The sequence below is a fragment of the Canis lupus genome, chromosome 20 (assembly GCF_011100685.1).
Source record: "Canis lupus familiaris isolate Mischka breed German Shepherd chromosome 20, alternate assembly UU_Cfam_GSD_1.0, whole genome shotgun sequence".
Classification (NCBI taxonomy): domain Eukaryota; kingdom Metazoa; phylum Chordata; class Mammalia; order Carnivora; family Canidae; genus Canis; species Canis lupus.
The window spans coordinates 32,335,754-32,348,690 of record NC_049241.1 but is presented as its reverse complement, the minus strand read 5'-3'; the positions used below and the strand labels follow the sequence as shown (position 1 = coordinate 32,348,690).

At 50.2% G+C, this 12,937-nt stretch overlaps 1 protein-coding gene across 3 annotated transcripts in view; it reads right to left on the bottom strand.

Annotated features, from left to right (window-relative positions):
• FAM107A (family with sequence similarity 107 member A) overlaps positions 1–12,937 on the bottom strand; it is a 52,720-nt gene that overhangs the window by 3,713 nt on the left and 36,070 nt on the right. For 2 of the 3 annotated variants that reach the window (XM_038565999.1, XM_038566000.1), the window contains one exon: positions 1,194–1,368. In XM_038565999.1, coding sequence (XP_038421927.1) covers positions 1,194–1,368 — 175 coding nt within the window. Of the gene's footprint in view, positions 1–1,193; positions 1,369–8,484; positions 8,683–12,937 lie in introns of those variants that run through there. The other variant, XM_038566001.1, reaches the window with a different exon arrangement.

Genomic DNA, 12,937 nt, shown 5'->3' with positions numbered 1-12,937 from the left:
TAGTTACATGAACAACAGCCTTTGAGATGTGTACCAGACATTTGCATTTCTTTTGTAAACTGACTATACCCGCCTTTGTTCATTTTCTTCCTTATGGATTTATAAGTGATATGTATATATTTTTTGGTCTGTTTTGTATTGTAAATATAAATATAAATATAAATATAAATATAAATATGATTTGTCTTTTAGGCTTTTTTTTTCTATCGTGGGAGTATTTTTTTTACATTAAAAGGGATGACTCTAAAAAACATTCGGAGAAAATACACATGATATATATATACTAAGCAAGGAAAAAAGAACCCACTGTGCATACAAAATGACACCTGCTGGAAGGTCTTGCACAGAGCTGAAAATACGAGAATCCTAGCCTACGCCAACTCCAGAATGTGCCAGTAGAGGGAGCTGCGGAGGCGCCACGGCCTTCGGCCTGGTGCCAGCCAGCTGGGAGGTATTTCCCAGGCCTCCCCCACCTTCCTTCATTTGCTGAATTCCAGCCCTGCCATCTCAAGCCTGCTCTTTCACTGCACCCCTGCTCCACTCATGCCCCCTCTGTGATTCCTGCTTGAGACCCTTCCCTGGCCAGCACATCTCCTCTGGCCAACCTCAAAATCCATGCTGCAAACACCCTGAGCTACTTGTGTTTCCAGCCTATTTGCATATGCTCTTCCCTTTGCTGGGAACATACTTGCTTCCCCCCGCCGATGCCCACCTCCTAGTCTGGCTGACTCTTGCCCATCCTTCAGGTGTTAGCTGTTAGGGATCCTCTCCTCCGTGAAGTCACCTTGGACTACTCCTAGGTGCCTCCTCTGAGGTTCCAGGCCCATTTATGCCCTCATCATACTGCATGGTTATGCATCCATCCCCACTCTCAGGGCTGGAACTGGGTCCTGTTCCTTCTTGTATGCCAGGTCTGGATGCAGTGCCTGGCACATAGTAGGTGCTTAGTAAATGTTTGTGGAGGACAGGCATGAGTGGGTAGCTGGGAAGGAGGGCAGGGCTTTTGGGGGACCACTGGGGACTAGACTTTCACAGTTTCTGTGGGTGACTATGTGGGGTACACTCAGCCCTCTTCAGCCTCCAGGAGACCCAGCATGACCATCAGGCCTGCCTTCCACAAGAGGCACCTCCGCAAGCCGCAGCAGGCCTGAGGAGATGGTTGCCGGGCTGAGGCAACTGAGCTCTGTTCCTACCTTCTGTGGTTCATGAGTAGCTCTCTGTGGAGCTCCTGGTGACTCCGGGAGGCCTTCACAGGGTTCAGCAGCTTCTTGGGCTTGATGAGCTCTGGGTTCCACTCTCTATACTCGGGCCGGGCCATCAGGCTCCCGATGTCCGCTCGCTCTCTCTGGATCTCAGAGTACATCGAGGCTGTAGAGGCAGGAGGCAGGGGAGGGGTTGGTCAGAGCAGGATCTACAGTCTAACCCCTCCTAGGGGAGCCCCACAGCTGAAGGGTTTCTTTCTTTGTTTCTTTGTTTCTTTGTTTCTTTGTTTCTGTCTTTCTCTCTCTCTCTCTCTCTTTCTTTCTTTTTGTTTGAGAGATTTTGTTTGAGAGAGGAGACAGAGACAGAGCATGAGTAGGGGCAGAGGCAGAGGGAGAAGCAGACTCCTCGCTGAGCAAGGAGCCCGATGTGGGGCTCAATCCCATGAGTCAGATCATGACCTGAACCAAAGGCAGACACTTAACCGACTGAGCCCCAGCTGAAGGGTTTCGATGTTAGATGGACTCTGGTCATCTGCCACTGTACAGCCCTGGGCAGACTCCCTCACCTTCTGAGCCTTGATCTCCTCATTTGTGAGATGGAAATAATCAGACCTGGGTACAGGATTGTTGTAAGGATTGGAAGTGCTGTTTATAAAGTGGGGTGTGAAGGTGAAATGATACTGGGTTACAAAGTATGGGTTGACATGTGCCTATGTTTTTGGCCTGACTTTGGAGAAAACAATATCCCATAAAAAGAATCATGTTTGAGTTTCTGTTTTTCAGTGAGCTTTAATCAGAAAAAGATTTTTTAAAAAGAGCAGTATGCATTTGTTAAATTTGGATGAGTGTAGTGATCAAAAGGAAGTATCACCCCGTATTGTCCAGTTTCCCTCTCCATAATTCCAAATTCTCTGTGGAAGCGTCAAGTTTTTCAGTTTCTCCAGATCAAAGAGGAGAGTATGAAATCCCAGGATGGCTATGTCTCTAATTACAAAGGGATGGTTGTCATCTTTAATGTGGATATCTGGCTTCTTGATGGTCTTACTTTCACCACAGAAGCTTGAAATTTGTCAGTTTACTTGAAATTCAGGCAGAAGGGCTCCCTCCTCTGCAAGCTGGCTCTGTATCCTTGCAATGCCCCGAAGTAAGTGTCTGTATGTGTGCATGCAGACGTGTGTGTGCGTGTGTGTGAGTGAGACAGACAGAAAGGAAGACTTCTTAAGAAAAAGTCTCCAGGGGATGACACAGCCTGCCCATCAGCTTCTTACAGTAATTAAAGTGAAAATTAAGGCATTGGGTCTGCTCCTTCATGAATCCTGCTTTTCTAAGGTTGAGCATCTACCATATGCCAAGTACTGACATAAACAGGGGTTCTCCAAGTAAACTGGATAGGGATGGTGGTCTGTGCAAAAACCTGGAGGTAGGTAATAGCTCAGTGGGGTTGGAAAATACAGGAGGAGGGGGGTTGGTAGAGTGTAAATTGCAAGGTGACCTGTCAGGGAGTGTAGGCATTGAAGGGGAGATTATGTTTTACAAATTGTGGCTCACCACACACGTTTGGCATTTCTATTGCAGGGTGCTGTTTGGAGGATTAAGTGAGATCACATATGTAAAGGTGCTGTGTAAACTGGAAAAAAGTGTTAATTATTACAAGATATTTTGGAAGTAGCCAGATGAAGTGTCAGAGCATAAAAACATATCTGCTAATTTTTTCCTCTTGAATTCACATTCTCAGAACTGTTTCTAAAATGAGAATTCTAATTTCCTTTCTTCTCTTTCTTCATAAGGCTGTTTTCAGGTTCTATCCTTCCCAACTCTTGGCCTGGTTTTTAAAGATTGTGGTAGTATTTGATAGTTAAAAATGGGCACTTAACAAAATAAACAGTTGGCTATATCGGCTCCTTCATCTTTTAAAGATGTGGATATTTCCTTTTTTTTTTTTTTTTTAAGTAAATTCTACACCCAGTGTGGGCTTGAGCTCACAACCCCCAAGATCAAGAGTTGCTTGCCCTACCGACTGACCAGCCAGGGGCCCCTGAAAAATGTGGATATTTTCTTAGTCTGTGGGCTTGTCTGGGAGCCAATGCACTAGAATACCCTGATTCAGACTGGAGCTTGAAGAATTTTTTTCCCCTTTTGATGTCCATTCCCATGATCATGTCCCACCAATCCTTTATCTGAGCGGCTTTTGGCTGTTCTCTTTCCTTCCTGTGTCCTCAGCTCTCATCCTATCCAGCCCATTATCACACCACACTTAAGTAACTATTGTAGCTCGTTGGCTATTCATCCTGCTTGAAGTTCCTTTGTGTCCCAAACCTTCCAGAACTTCATAATTTTCATCAGTTACATTGTCTTTGAAATAGCTAACTGTATTGGATGTTACCAAAGCCATAAGGCAGGAAACCACAAGTTGTATAACTTTAGGAAAGGCGAAGACAGAATTAATTTGCTTAAGATATCACTATATACCCAGAATTCCCAAGTGGTTTAACAGAAAAACATTTGGAACTAGCGAGAGAATTCAATAATGTGGCCAGATACTAAGTAAGCACACAAAACGAAGAGCTCCTGTGTAACAGGAATAACCATTGGGAAAGTACACAATACAATCATTCATTCATTCTACAATATGTTTTGAGTTCCTGCAATTTGCCAGGTTTTGTGGTAGATGCTGGACACAGAGGGTGAATGAAGCAAACAAGGTTCCTGCTCTTGCATTGCTGACAAATGATTGCAAATTGCCCAGAACCCACTGAAGGAACCAGGGGGCTGGGATAGAGACTAACAGGAGGACCCACTTTCCCGCCAGGTGCACTTTGCGGGGGGGGTGGGGGGGGGTGGGGTGTCTCTCGGAGGAGGTGACATTTCAGATCTGGGGATTGAGGAGAAGGAGGGAGCCTGGAGCAGAGGCAAGGAACAGCATGTTGTGACTCATGTACCTTGAACAAGCTTGGTCTGTTCAAGGAACAAAAAAGCATAGTGTGTCTGGAGTGGTGTGCGTGAGTGACAGGGAGAGTGTTTGGTGTGAGGGTGGACGGGTGGGTTCAAGCCGGGGAAAGATCGCGTCCCATTCGATTTTTAAAAAGGTCATTCTCCCTGGTGTGTGTGTGGGGAAAAAACTGTCAGCAGGTTTTGGGAAATTTTTATCTGACTTTGGTTTCTTTTACTTCCACTGGGCACTCTCACTGGCTCTCCCTCCTGTTAAATTCCAGAGGAAAATCATCTGATTGGCCAGGCTGAGAATCTTCACCCCACTGGTCACCAGCTAATTCCTGGGCCGGCTGCCCCCCAGGGGCCAGACCCCACCACCGCAGCAGCAGGACCCTTCCGGCTGAGTCCTGCTCGGAAGAGGGGCCCTGTATGTTGTAGTCAGTCCTGCACCCAGGTCCAACCGGTGACCAGCTCCGGTTGCAGGCCTTTAATTTATTTTGTAAATGAAATCAGCATTTAGTCATGGGCGATGTTGTCTTCCTGAGGCTAGGGTGGTGTGGTGGTTCAGGCAGGGATTCTGAAGGATGGGGCTGGTTCTTCAGACCAAAACTGCAGCCTGGGAAAACCGCTGCCTTGGCCAGTTAGTGTGCCCAGCTCCAGGACTGACACTTGTGAGATCTGTGGGCACACGGGTGGGGGCCCTCCAGGGCTTAGAGAGCCCCTGAGCCAGACTCCCTGCCCTTTACTTTAATTAAGAGAGGCCCCTCCACGTAGAAGAGCCTCACATAGGTGCTGAAACAACGGAGACTGCTCAACAAAGCCCAGATGCTGGGCTGAGAAAATCCAGGCTGCCCTGGGGGTCGGGTGGGCCTCCTGAGCCGAGGTGGGATCTGACCCCAGGGCTGCTCTGGCCAGGTCTCCCAGGCAGCTGGGGCATCCTGAGAGATCAGAGACTGTCAGGGAAGTGGCCGTGATGGGGCAAAGTGTTAGGTCGCCTCCGAAAAGACAAAGGTCAATGCCCAAAGGAAGAGCTGGCAGAGAAGAGGAACAGGCTGGTGGAGGAGAAAGCTAAAAGGCTAGAGGATATGCTTCACTGGTTGCCAGAGAAATGCAGAACAGAGCTTAGGTGTGTAGACGCTGGAGTCTTGAGGACCTGGATGGGAATGTTGACTCTGCCCCCTCCTAGCCTCGGGCAAGTTTACCTCTCCCCTGCAGCGGGAGTCCACAAACTAAGCCTTTGGACCAAATTCCACTGCTTTGGAACACGGCCATGCCCACGCATTACTCACTGTCTATATGGTTGCTTTCCACTAGAACAGCAGAGGGGAGAAGGTGCGACAGCTGCTCTTGTTCAGCACCCTTCTTCATGAGGTTGTTGCAAGATAAATGAGGGGATACCTGCTTGGTGCTTGGTAAGTGCCTAGCACAGAGTTGAGGACTCAATAAATGCTACCCATCTGGGCAGCCAAATACAGCAAGGCAGGCTGTGCACTGCACAACTCTAGGGCCTCACTCCTGTAAATTAAACTGAGTGGAGCCCCTAGAATTGCAGTGTGGCCACCCCATTAGCTGCTATTAACAATTAGTACCAATAAATCCCAGTCTTAGTCTTGGATGGAGCATTCTTATCCTCTTTAAAAACTGCACTGATTTAATCAGTGGCTCTTAGTCCTGGCTGTGTATTGCCATCACCAGAGGAAGTTTTAAAAAAATACCAATGCCTGAGTGGCACCCCAGGAATTCTGATGTGACTGGCCTGGGGAGGCAGCCTGGCCTTTGGGATTTTAAAAAGCTCCCCAAGTGATTCCAATAGTCAGGCAGCTTTGTAAACCATGGAGTTAAAAAGAAAAAAAAAAATCTTCTTTGCTTTGGCCTGAGTGATTTCAGCTGACTGATTGGCCTGGTAGGTGGACAGGTTGGGTTAAGGTCATAGTTTTTAGCCACTGTGTGACCTTGGTTGGGTCTTCATCTCTAGGACCCTCCTCTGTAAAATCATGATGCTGTGAGGACAGGATGAGCTGGGCAGGGGAAGGTGCAGCCAGTAGGTGACAGCTAAATGGAGTGTCTTGCATGACTGGACAAGTAATTCTTGCTTATCTGCAGACTGTGGGACTGACTTCATCTTTGGGGGCAGAGTAGGATGGGTAGTAATAGGTCAGGGGAGAGACTGGGAGCTTCTCCCTTGGTTCTTCCCTGTTTCTGCTGAGAACCCTAAAGGTCCCACAGCTCCTCCCCAGGGGCTCTGCAGACTGCAGCCCCAGGCTAGGCAAGGCTTAGCTGGGCTCACTGACTGCTCCCAGGGTGAGCTCACCAGCCGCTGGGGTGAGTGTGGCTAATGATAGGGTGGTAGCTTTGAAATAAACAATGGTACCCACCCTGGCCGCAGGAGAGCAGTGAGGAGAGACTGAAGGGAAGTGGCGGTGGTGGGGACCCAGGTCTCAGTTTACCCTAAGAAGAGCTGTAGGATCCCAGATGTCTAAGGCCTTAATGTCCCCTTCATCTGCCTCTCTGCCCTGGAGGTTCTGGTTCTGTCTTTGATGGCATCAGTTACAACAAATGACACATGAGCCAGTAAAGCAGCATGGTTAAGGCAAATGGAGGAGACAGACTGGGTTTGAATCATGGTGGGTTACTCCTTACCAGCTGTGTGACCTTGGGCAAATAGCTTAACCTCTCTGAGCCTCTGTTCAATGCGGACAGTGGCCGAGGCAATGCCTACTCATGGGACTGTTTCGAGGGTGAAATGATGTAATGTGCAGGACGTGGTTAGTCCAGCCTAGCAGAGTGATGCTCACAAAAGGCAGATTTTCCTCCTTTCCTAAGGGGACCCTCAGCCCTTGGTGAAGGCTCACTCACCTGCATCTGGATCTCACAATTGCCCAGGGAGGCTGTCGGGGTATTGTTTTATTATGCCTCATTGTAGATGAGAAAACTGAGGCTTTTGGCTTGGCCCGTGGAGAACTCCTAGCCCAAATGAAATCCAGGCTCACCGGGGGAGGCCCAGCCCAATCAGACCAGCCCTAGCCGCTTTGGGCTTGAGCCAGAATCTATAGGCCTGTCTGCCCAGGGGCTGGTCTTTGCTTAGGAGGAGACCAGCTGGTGGCCTTCCCTCTGTGCTCTCCTTCCCTGCACCCTTGTTCCTCATTACCATTCAAGCTGTGGGTTCTGAGCACAAGTGGGACCTTCTTGGTTCAACATTTCAAGAGGTGGAAAGGTAGTGGACAAGAGAGGCTTTTAAAATAACTACTGGCAAAGGAGAGAGAGGCATTCGATGAAAATGATGAGTGTGACCACTGGATTTTCCAGCCCCTCTGGCTTTTTCCCACCCAGTGGGGAAAGTGCCCTTTTCTGTTTCCCTGACCAGAGACCAAAGAACAGTATTTATGGTGGCCGCTGCCTAGAATCAGAGCTCCTTGTGCATTTGGATGCAATCTCCCCGACCCATGAGAAAATGGTTCAAAAGTCCTAAACATTTTGCCTTGGGTCCACTGTGACCTCCTAATTTGTGATGAGAAGGTCTGGGTGGGCATTCAGGGTTTTGAATCAATTCCATAGCGGAGTCCAGAGCTGGACACCGAAAGTCCTTGGCAAGGCTGGTGCAGAGTGTGGTGCAAGGGACAAGTGTCAGCAGACCAGATATTCCCACTAGCCCACCAGGGTGTGATGCCAGCCATTCCACTTGGAATATGCCTCCAGGGGAACAATCCCAGCAGGTACTTATCACCCGCTGAGTTAAGAACCACTCGGGATCCAAGCCCCTGGAGACACAGCTATTGGGGCAGCTCACAGCCGGGGAAACCAGCCAGCTTTGGCAGCAGTTGCAGGAAACGACATACCAAACACCCTGGTTTCTAGCTCCATCTCAGACTTGCCTCTGCTGCAAGGTGCTAGAGCCAAATTCTCCAGGCAGTTACCATGTTCACACGCACGTGTGCCACACACTGTGCTGAGCCCCTCAGAGCTGTAGCTTGGAAAACTCTCACCACGGATGGAGGAGGTGGGTAGAGAGGCTCTGAGAGGTCATCTGATTTCCCCAGATCACACAGCCAGTAAGGGAAGGCGCCAGAATCCAAGCTGGGAGCTATGTCTGATGCCAAGACCCCTGTTCTGTCCCTTGCGCCCTGCAGCCCTCCGCCTGTCACCTGTCTGATACCGAGGAGGATGAACCCCTGTTCTGGGTGATGATGGGCTTGGGGGTGGGGGACGGAGCCAGGGCCCCGGGCTCTAACAGCTCGGCTCCCCAGCCAGCCAGCCTGCCTGCCCCGGGCTGGCCCCGGGCCCTCCTTCCCGCACCTCCTCCCGCACAGCACCTGGCCCCGCCGCCAGGGAAACGGAAGAGAAATGGTCTTACTTCTTGGATGCGTCTTCGGGAAGGGAACTCGGGGAGCAGCGGTGGCAGGTCCCTCGCTCCGCTGGGAAGTCCCAGACTAGCGGGAAGGGCCGCCTCTGCAGGGCGGGTCCTAAACCCCCGGGGCCGCAGGCGGGTGCCAGCCACCGGGGCGGCTCTGCATTCCTGTTTATTCTGGTATCAATAAAAAGGAACTGTTGCCATAGTAACAGATATTTCACTTGGTGCGCGGCCACTTCCACAATGCGGAACACCGCGTCCAAGCCACACGCTCGAGCGGCACAAATAAATACCTATTTCGTCAGCCTGGGGAGGAGTGAGCGCCGGGCTCCGGCATTTCCCGCGCTTCCGACCGGCGGGTCAGGGTCAGCGGAGAGCGGGGAGCCCCACCTGCCCCCCACCTGCCCGCCCACCTGCCCGCCCAGGGAGCCTGGCCGCCAGCGGGAGGGGCCCGAGCCACACGGCCAGGCCCCCCAGACACCCTGTCATTCTGTACCCTCAACCTTGAATGAGTGGCATCATTGAGAGGGTGAGGAAGCGGGAAGCTGACGGGCTCCGGGCCCTTTGGGTCCCCGAGTCAGCCCAGCCGGGCTCCCCGCCAGCCCGGGCAGCAGCCCAGCGCCCCTGCGCCTTCATCCCCGGGTTTGTCAGGTGGTCGCGGGATAAGAGAGTGACACAGGGTTAGTGAAGGCAGGGGGCCGCGCTCAGCAGCCAGGACGTTTCCTTCGGGGACAAGCGAACCGGCTGGGACAGGGCCCAGCGAGGACGCGGCGCCTGGCGCTCCACAGACCCCGGCTCAGCGTGTGACCGAGGGTCCTGGCGTCTGGGACACCTGTGGACGCCGAAGACCGCCTGGTGCCTGGTGCTCCCCGGTGCTGGGAGCGTTCTCCGCAGTTCAGAACCGGTGTTCACGCGAACGTTTGGGCAGGTTTTCTGGTTTGATCATCCTCCTTAATCCTCTAGCCAGGAAGCTGGCACCTGCCGCTTAAACGGGTTTCTCTTCCCACCGACCCGGTGAAGGGTGTGGCTGCCTCGAAGGCCATGAAGCCCAGGACGTGTATCAACCCTGAACAGGGGCATTAAAAGGGCAACGTGCGCCCTCTTCGGCCCGTGTTATTTTACGTGACATTTGTTGAGTACCTACTGCGTTCCTGGCACTGTTCCAAGAGCTGGAGCTATGGTGTAAACGATAGGTTTGGGCTCGGGTAACTGACATTCCCGGGGGTGGGCGTGGGGTAGTCAGACAAAAAATAAGGAGACAAACCAGAGACTTGGACCTCTGATGAATGCAGGACTAAAGTAAGAACAGGGGAGGAGAAGGGAGGGGCCGACTCAGGAAGGGTGGATGCCCGGGTGGTGACCTTTGAGGGAGGCCTGGGTGGTAAGAAGGAATCAGCAACATGTTCCCATATGAGAGCATTCCAGGGAGTGGGAAGAGCCAGTGGAAAGGCCCCAGGGTCGGAGTGAGTTTGATACGGTGGAAGAAGGCCAGCGGGGCCGGAGTGCTGGCATGAGGGGGAGGTGGGGCGTGGGACCTGATCAGGGAGGCAAGGGACAAGTTGTGCATGGCCTTGGAGCCTTGACCAAGCTGGCCATTCTGGAACCACTTAAACTTAGGGGGTCATAAGTTCTTGGGTATCAAACAATTTTCTAGAAACAACAGGTGTTCCTTTTCATTCCTTCTTCCTAAATTCTGCTTCTCTTGAAGTCCTTTGAATAGTATCCTCCCCAGGCTTCCTGTCCTGCTGTGGCTTAATTTCACTAAATTCTAGTGGTGGAAGACTGCCACTAAATTCCCGTCAAGCTTCTCTTTGTTGCCGTATATTGTCTTGCTGTGCAAATGGCTCTTCTGGGCATTTCCCAGGGCGCACAGTGGCTTATCTGAACCAGTCCGGGTGCCCTGTGGCAGTGGGGGAATAGGAGGGATCCTGGGGAACTGACAGCTTCTGTATGCCACCTGCAGAAGACAGAACCCCCTAATCCCGCTTACTCCAGAGGAGCAGACTCAGTCCCCATGCCAGTAATGACCTTCATTTCCACTTTGTATTTTCTTTATTGGAGGACTCTGATAGCAGCCCAGAGCAACGGAGAGCCTAAGAGAGTTGGGCAGGCATCCACCCAAGGTTGGGCGCCATGTTCCCCAGGCAGTTGGGAATCCTTATACCTCTTCCATTAAAGCTCTTCTCACAGCCCAACCTGTGTACACACTCATCAAGCTCACCCACCAGGCTGTCAGGCTGAGGGCTGGGGCCTCACTTTATCTCAGTATCCTGTCCCAGTACCAAGGTGCTCAATATGATTGTTGACTTGTAGATACCAAAGACATTGACACGCCTGTGCTTGTTATAGTACCATCTTGCTGTGTGTGTGACTGTTTATGAGATCAATAGTTAACATCTTCCAAGCCATACCTCATCAGTAAGAAATAAAACTATACCCCATAATGGGATCCAGGTCGATAGTGTGTCTATTTATTCACCTAAAAAGATGTCTGGTCTGGTACATGTCTGGTGAAAAATCAAACTGCAAAATCACATATAATGTGATTCCTCCCCTCCCTTTTTTTTCAAGATACAAAAGTTAGTACTTACAGTTGATAGAGGACCAATCTGGAGGTCTATACACTGGACTGTTAAAAGTGGTCAGTTTTAGATCAATGTATCTTAAATGTCATTACTAGCCATCATTTGTTAAATAAGTGTTAAGATGGAATTACAATGGGCCGTGCTCTGGATTACTGTATTAGAATTTATGAGGGGGAGGGGCCCACAAATCTGGATTTTTAGCACAGCCCCCTGGAGATTTGTTTGTATCTGGGATTTTGAGAACCACTATTTTACAGCATAAAATTACAGGCCTTTCTCCTTAGTCACAATATTTCTGTAATGTTTGTGGTTTAAAAGCAAAACAAAACCAGGCATACATCGTTTTTTGCTCTTGGAAAACAATAAAGATTAAAAATATGAGAAATAGCAACCTTTTCTAACCGATGATAGTTATGATTCACATCTGGTTCAGTCATGTCCATTTTGCATATTGGAAAAAAGAGGCCTTCTGGGCAAAATGAGCCTTTCAGGAGTTTACTCCAGGTTATGGCCAAATTCAAACCTAGTTGCTGCCTCCTGCCTTGGGCAGTGGAGCTTTCCCAGGAGGCCTTCCCATTCCCTAAAGGAAGGACTCTGGAATGCCAGGGGTGGGAGATCAGATTTTTTGCTCAGCCCCAGAAGAACTATGGGGGAACCCAGAGGTAGAGCACACCCCTCCCACACTTCCTTCTCGTCACTTTGAAGTCTGTTTTTCCTGGGAATTTAGAGGAGCCCAAAGGAGGGGGGGTTAGTGAAGACCCGGAGAGGCAGTCAGGAGTGGGAGCTGGGGGATTTTCCTGCATCTGTAGTGGGCTGGGGCTGCAGTTTGCATTAAAAACAAAACAAAACAACCTCCAAAAATATCTTTCCTTTCATTTTTGCTACCCTTTCTCCAAGCTCACAGGCGCCTAGAGCAGCTTATCTGGGTGCACAAACATCAGACAAGAAGTTCCCATGGCAACTCAAAACTTCCTCCTCGGCCCTGTACTCAGTCTAAATCTCCAGGGTCCTTTTTCAAGGCCTCAATGAGGTTTCTGAGAAGCCACCCACAAAACAACCTCAGGATCCAACCTCCTCCCCACCCCCAACATGCTCAGTTGAAAGGACATGGGTGGGGGGAGAAACTGTATTGGCAGAAAAACTTGTCATGGGATCTGTGGAGAGATTATAAAAGGAATGAGAGTTGCCTTTACAACAAATTTGAACCGGGAAGAATTTGCCCGGTGGAGGGATTTCAAGTGTGCAAACAGGAAAGTACCAGTGGGGAGTGGGGAAGAACTAAGTTTTGTTTCAGAAAGCTGGCTCTCCACTCAGCTGCGGTTGGGCATGGTGAATTTCGTCTCTTAGTTGCAGAGGGGCCCTGGGCTGCCCCCCATCCCCAGCACATTTTAACTCACTCGTAGCCAGTAGCCAGGTGAAAGAGGGACAGTGGAGCTAGGGATAGGGAGGGGAGTGTGTGTGTGTGTGTGTGTGTGTGTGTGTGTGTGTGTAGGGAAAGAGAATGAGGAACCTGGGCAGACCAGAGCTTGTCAAGCGAATCAAACTGCCATGATTGCTGGCAATGGGATTGGCAGATGTAGCAAATAAAAATGTACAGGCTGAGTTTAATTTGAATTTCAGATAAGCAACAATGAGTTTTTAGTATAAGCATATCCATACAGTAGTTGGGCTATACTTACACTAAAATATTTTGTGGGTGTATTTGAGGTTCAAGTTTAACTGGGTGTCCTTCAAATTTTATCTGGCAACTGTGCCTGGCAGGCAGGGACGGAGGTGATGGCTGTCCCTCTGGCTACAGGGGAGAAGCACAGTTACTGATGTCTACAGGCACCTGGAGTGCTGTTCCTCTGTCCCTGCTGCCGAGAGATGCC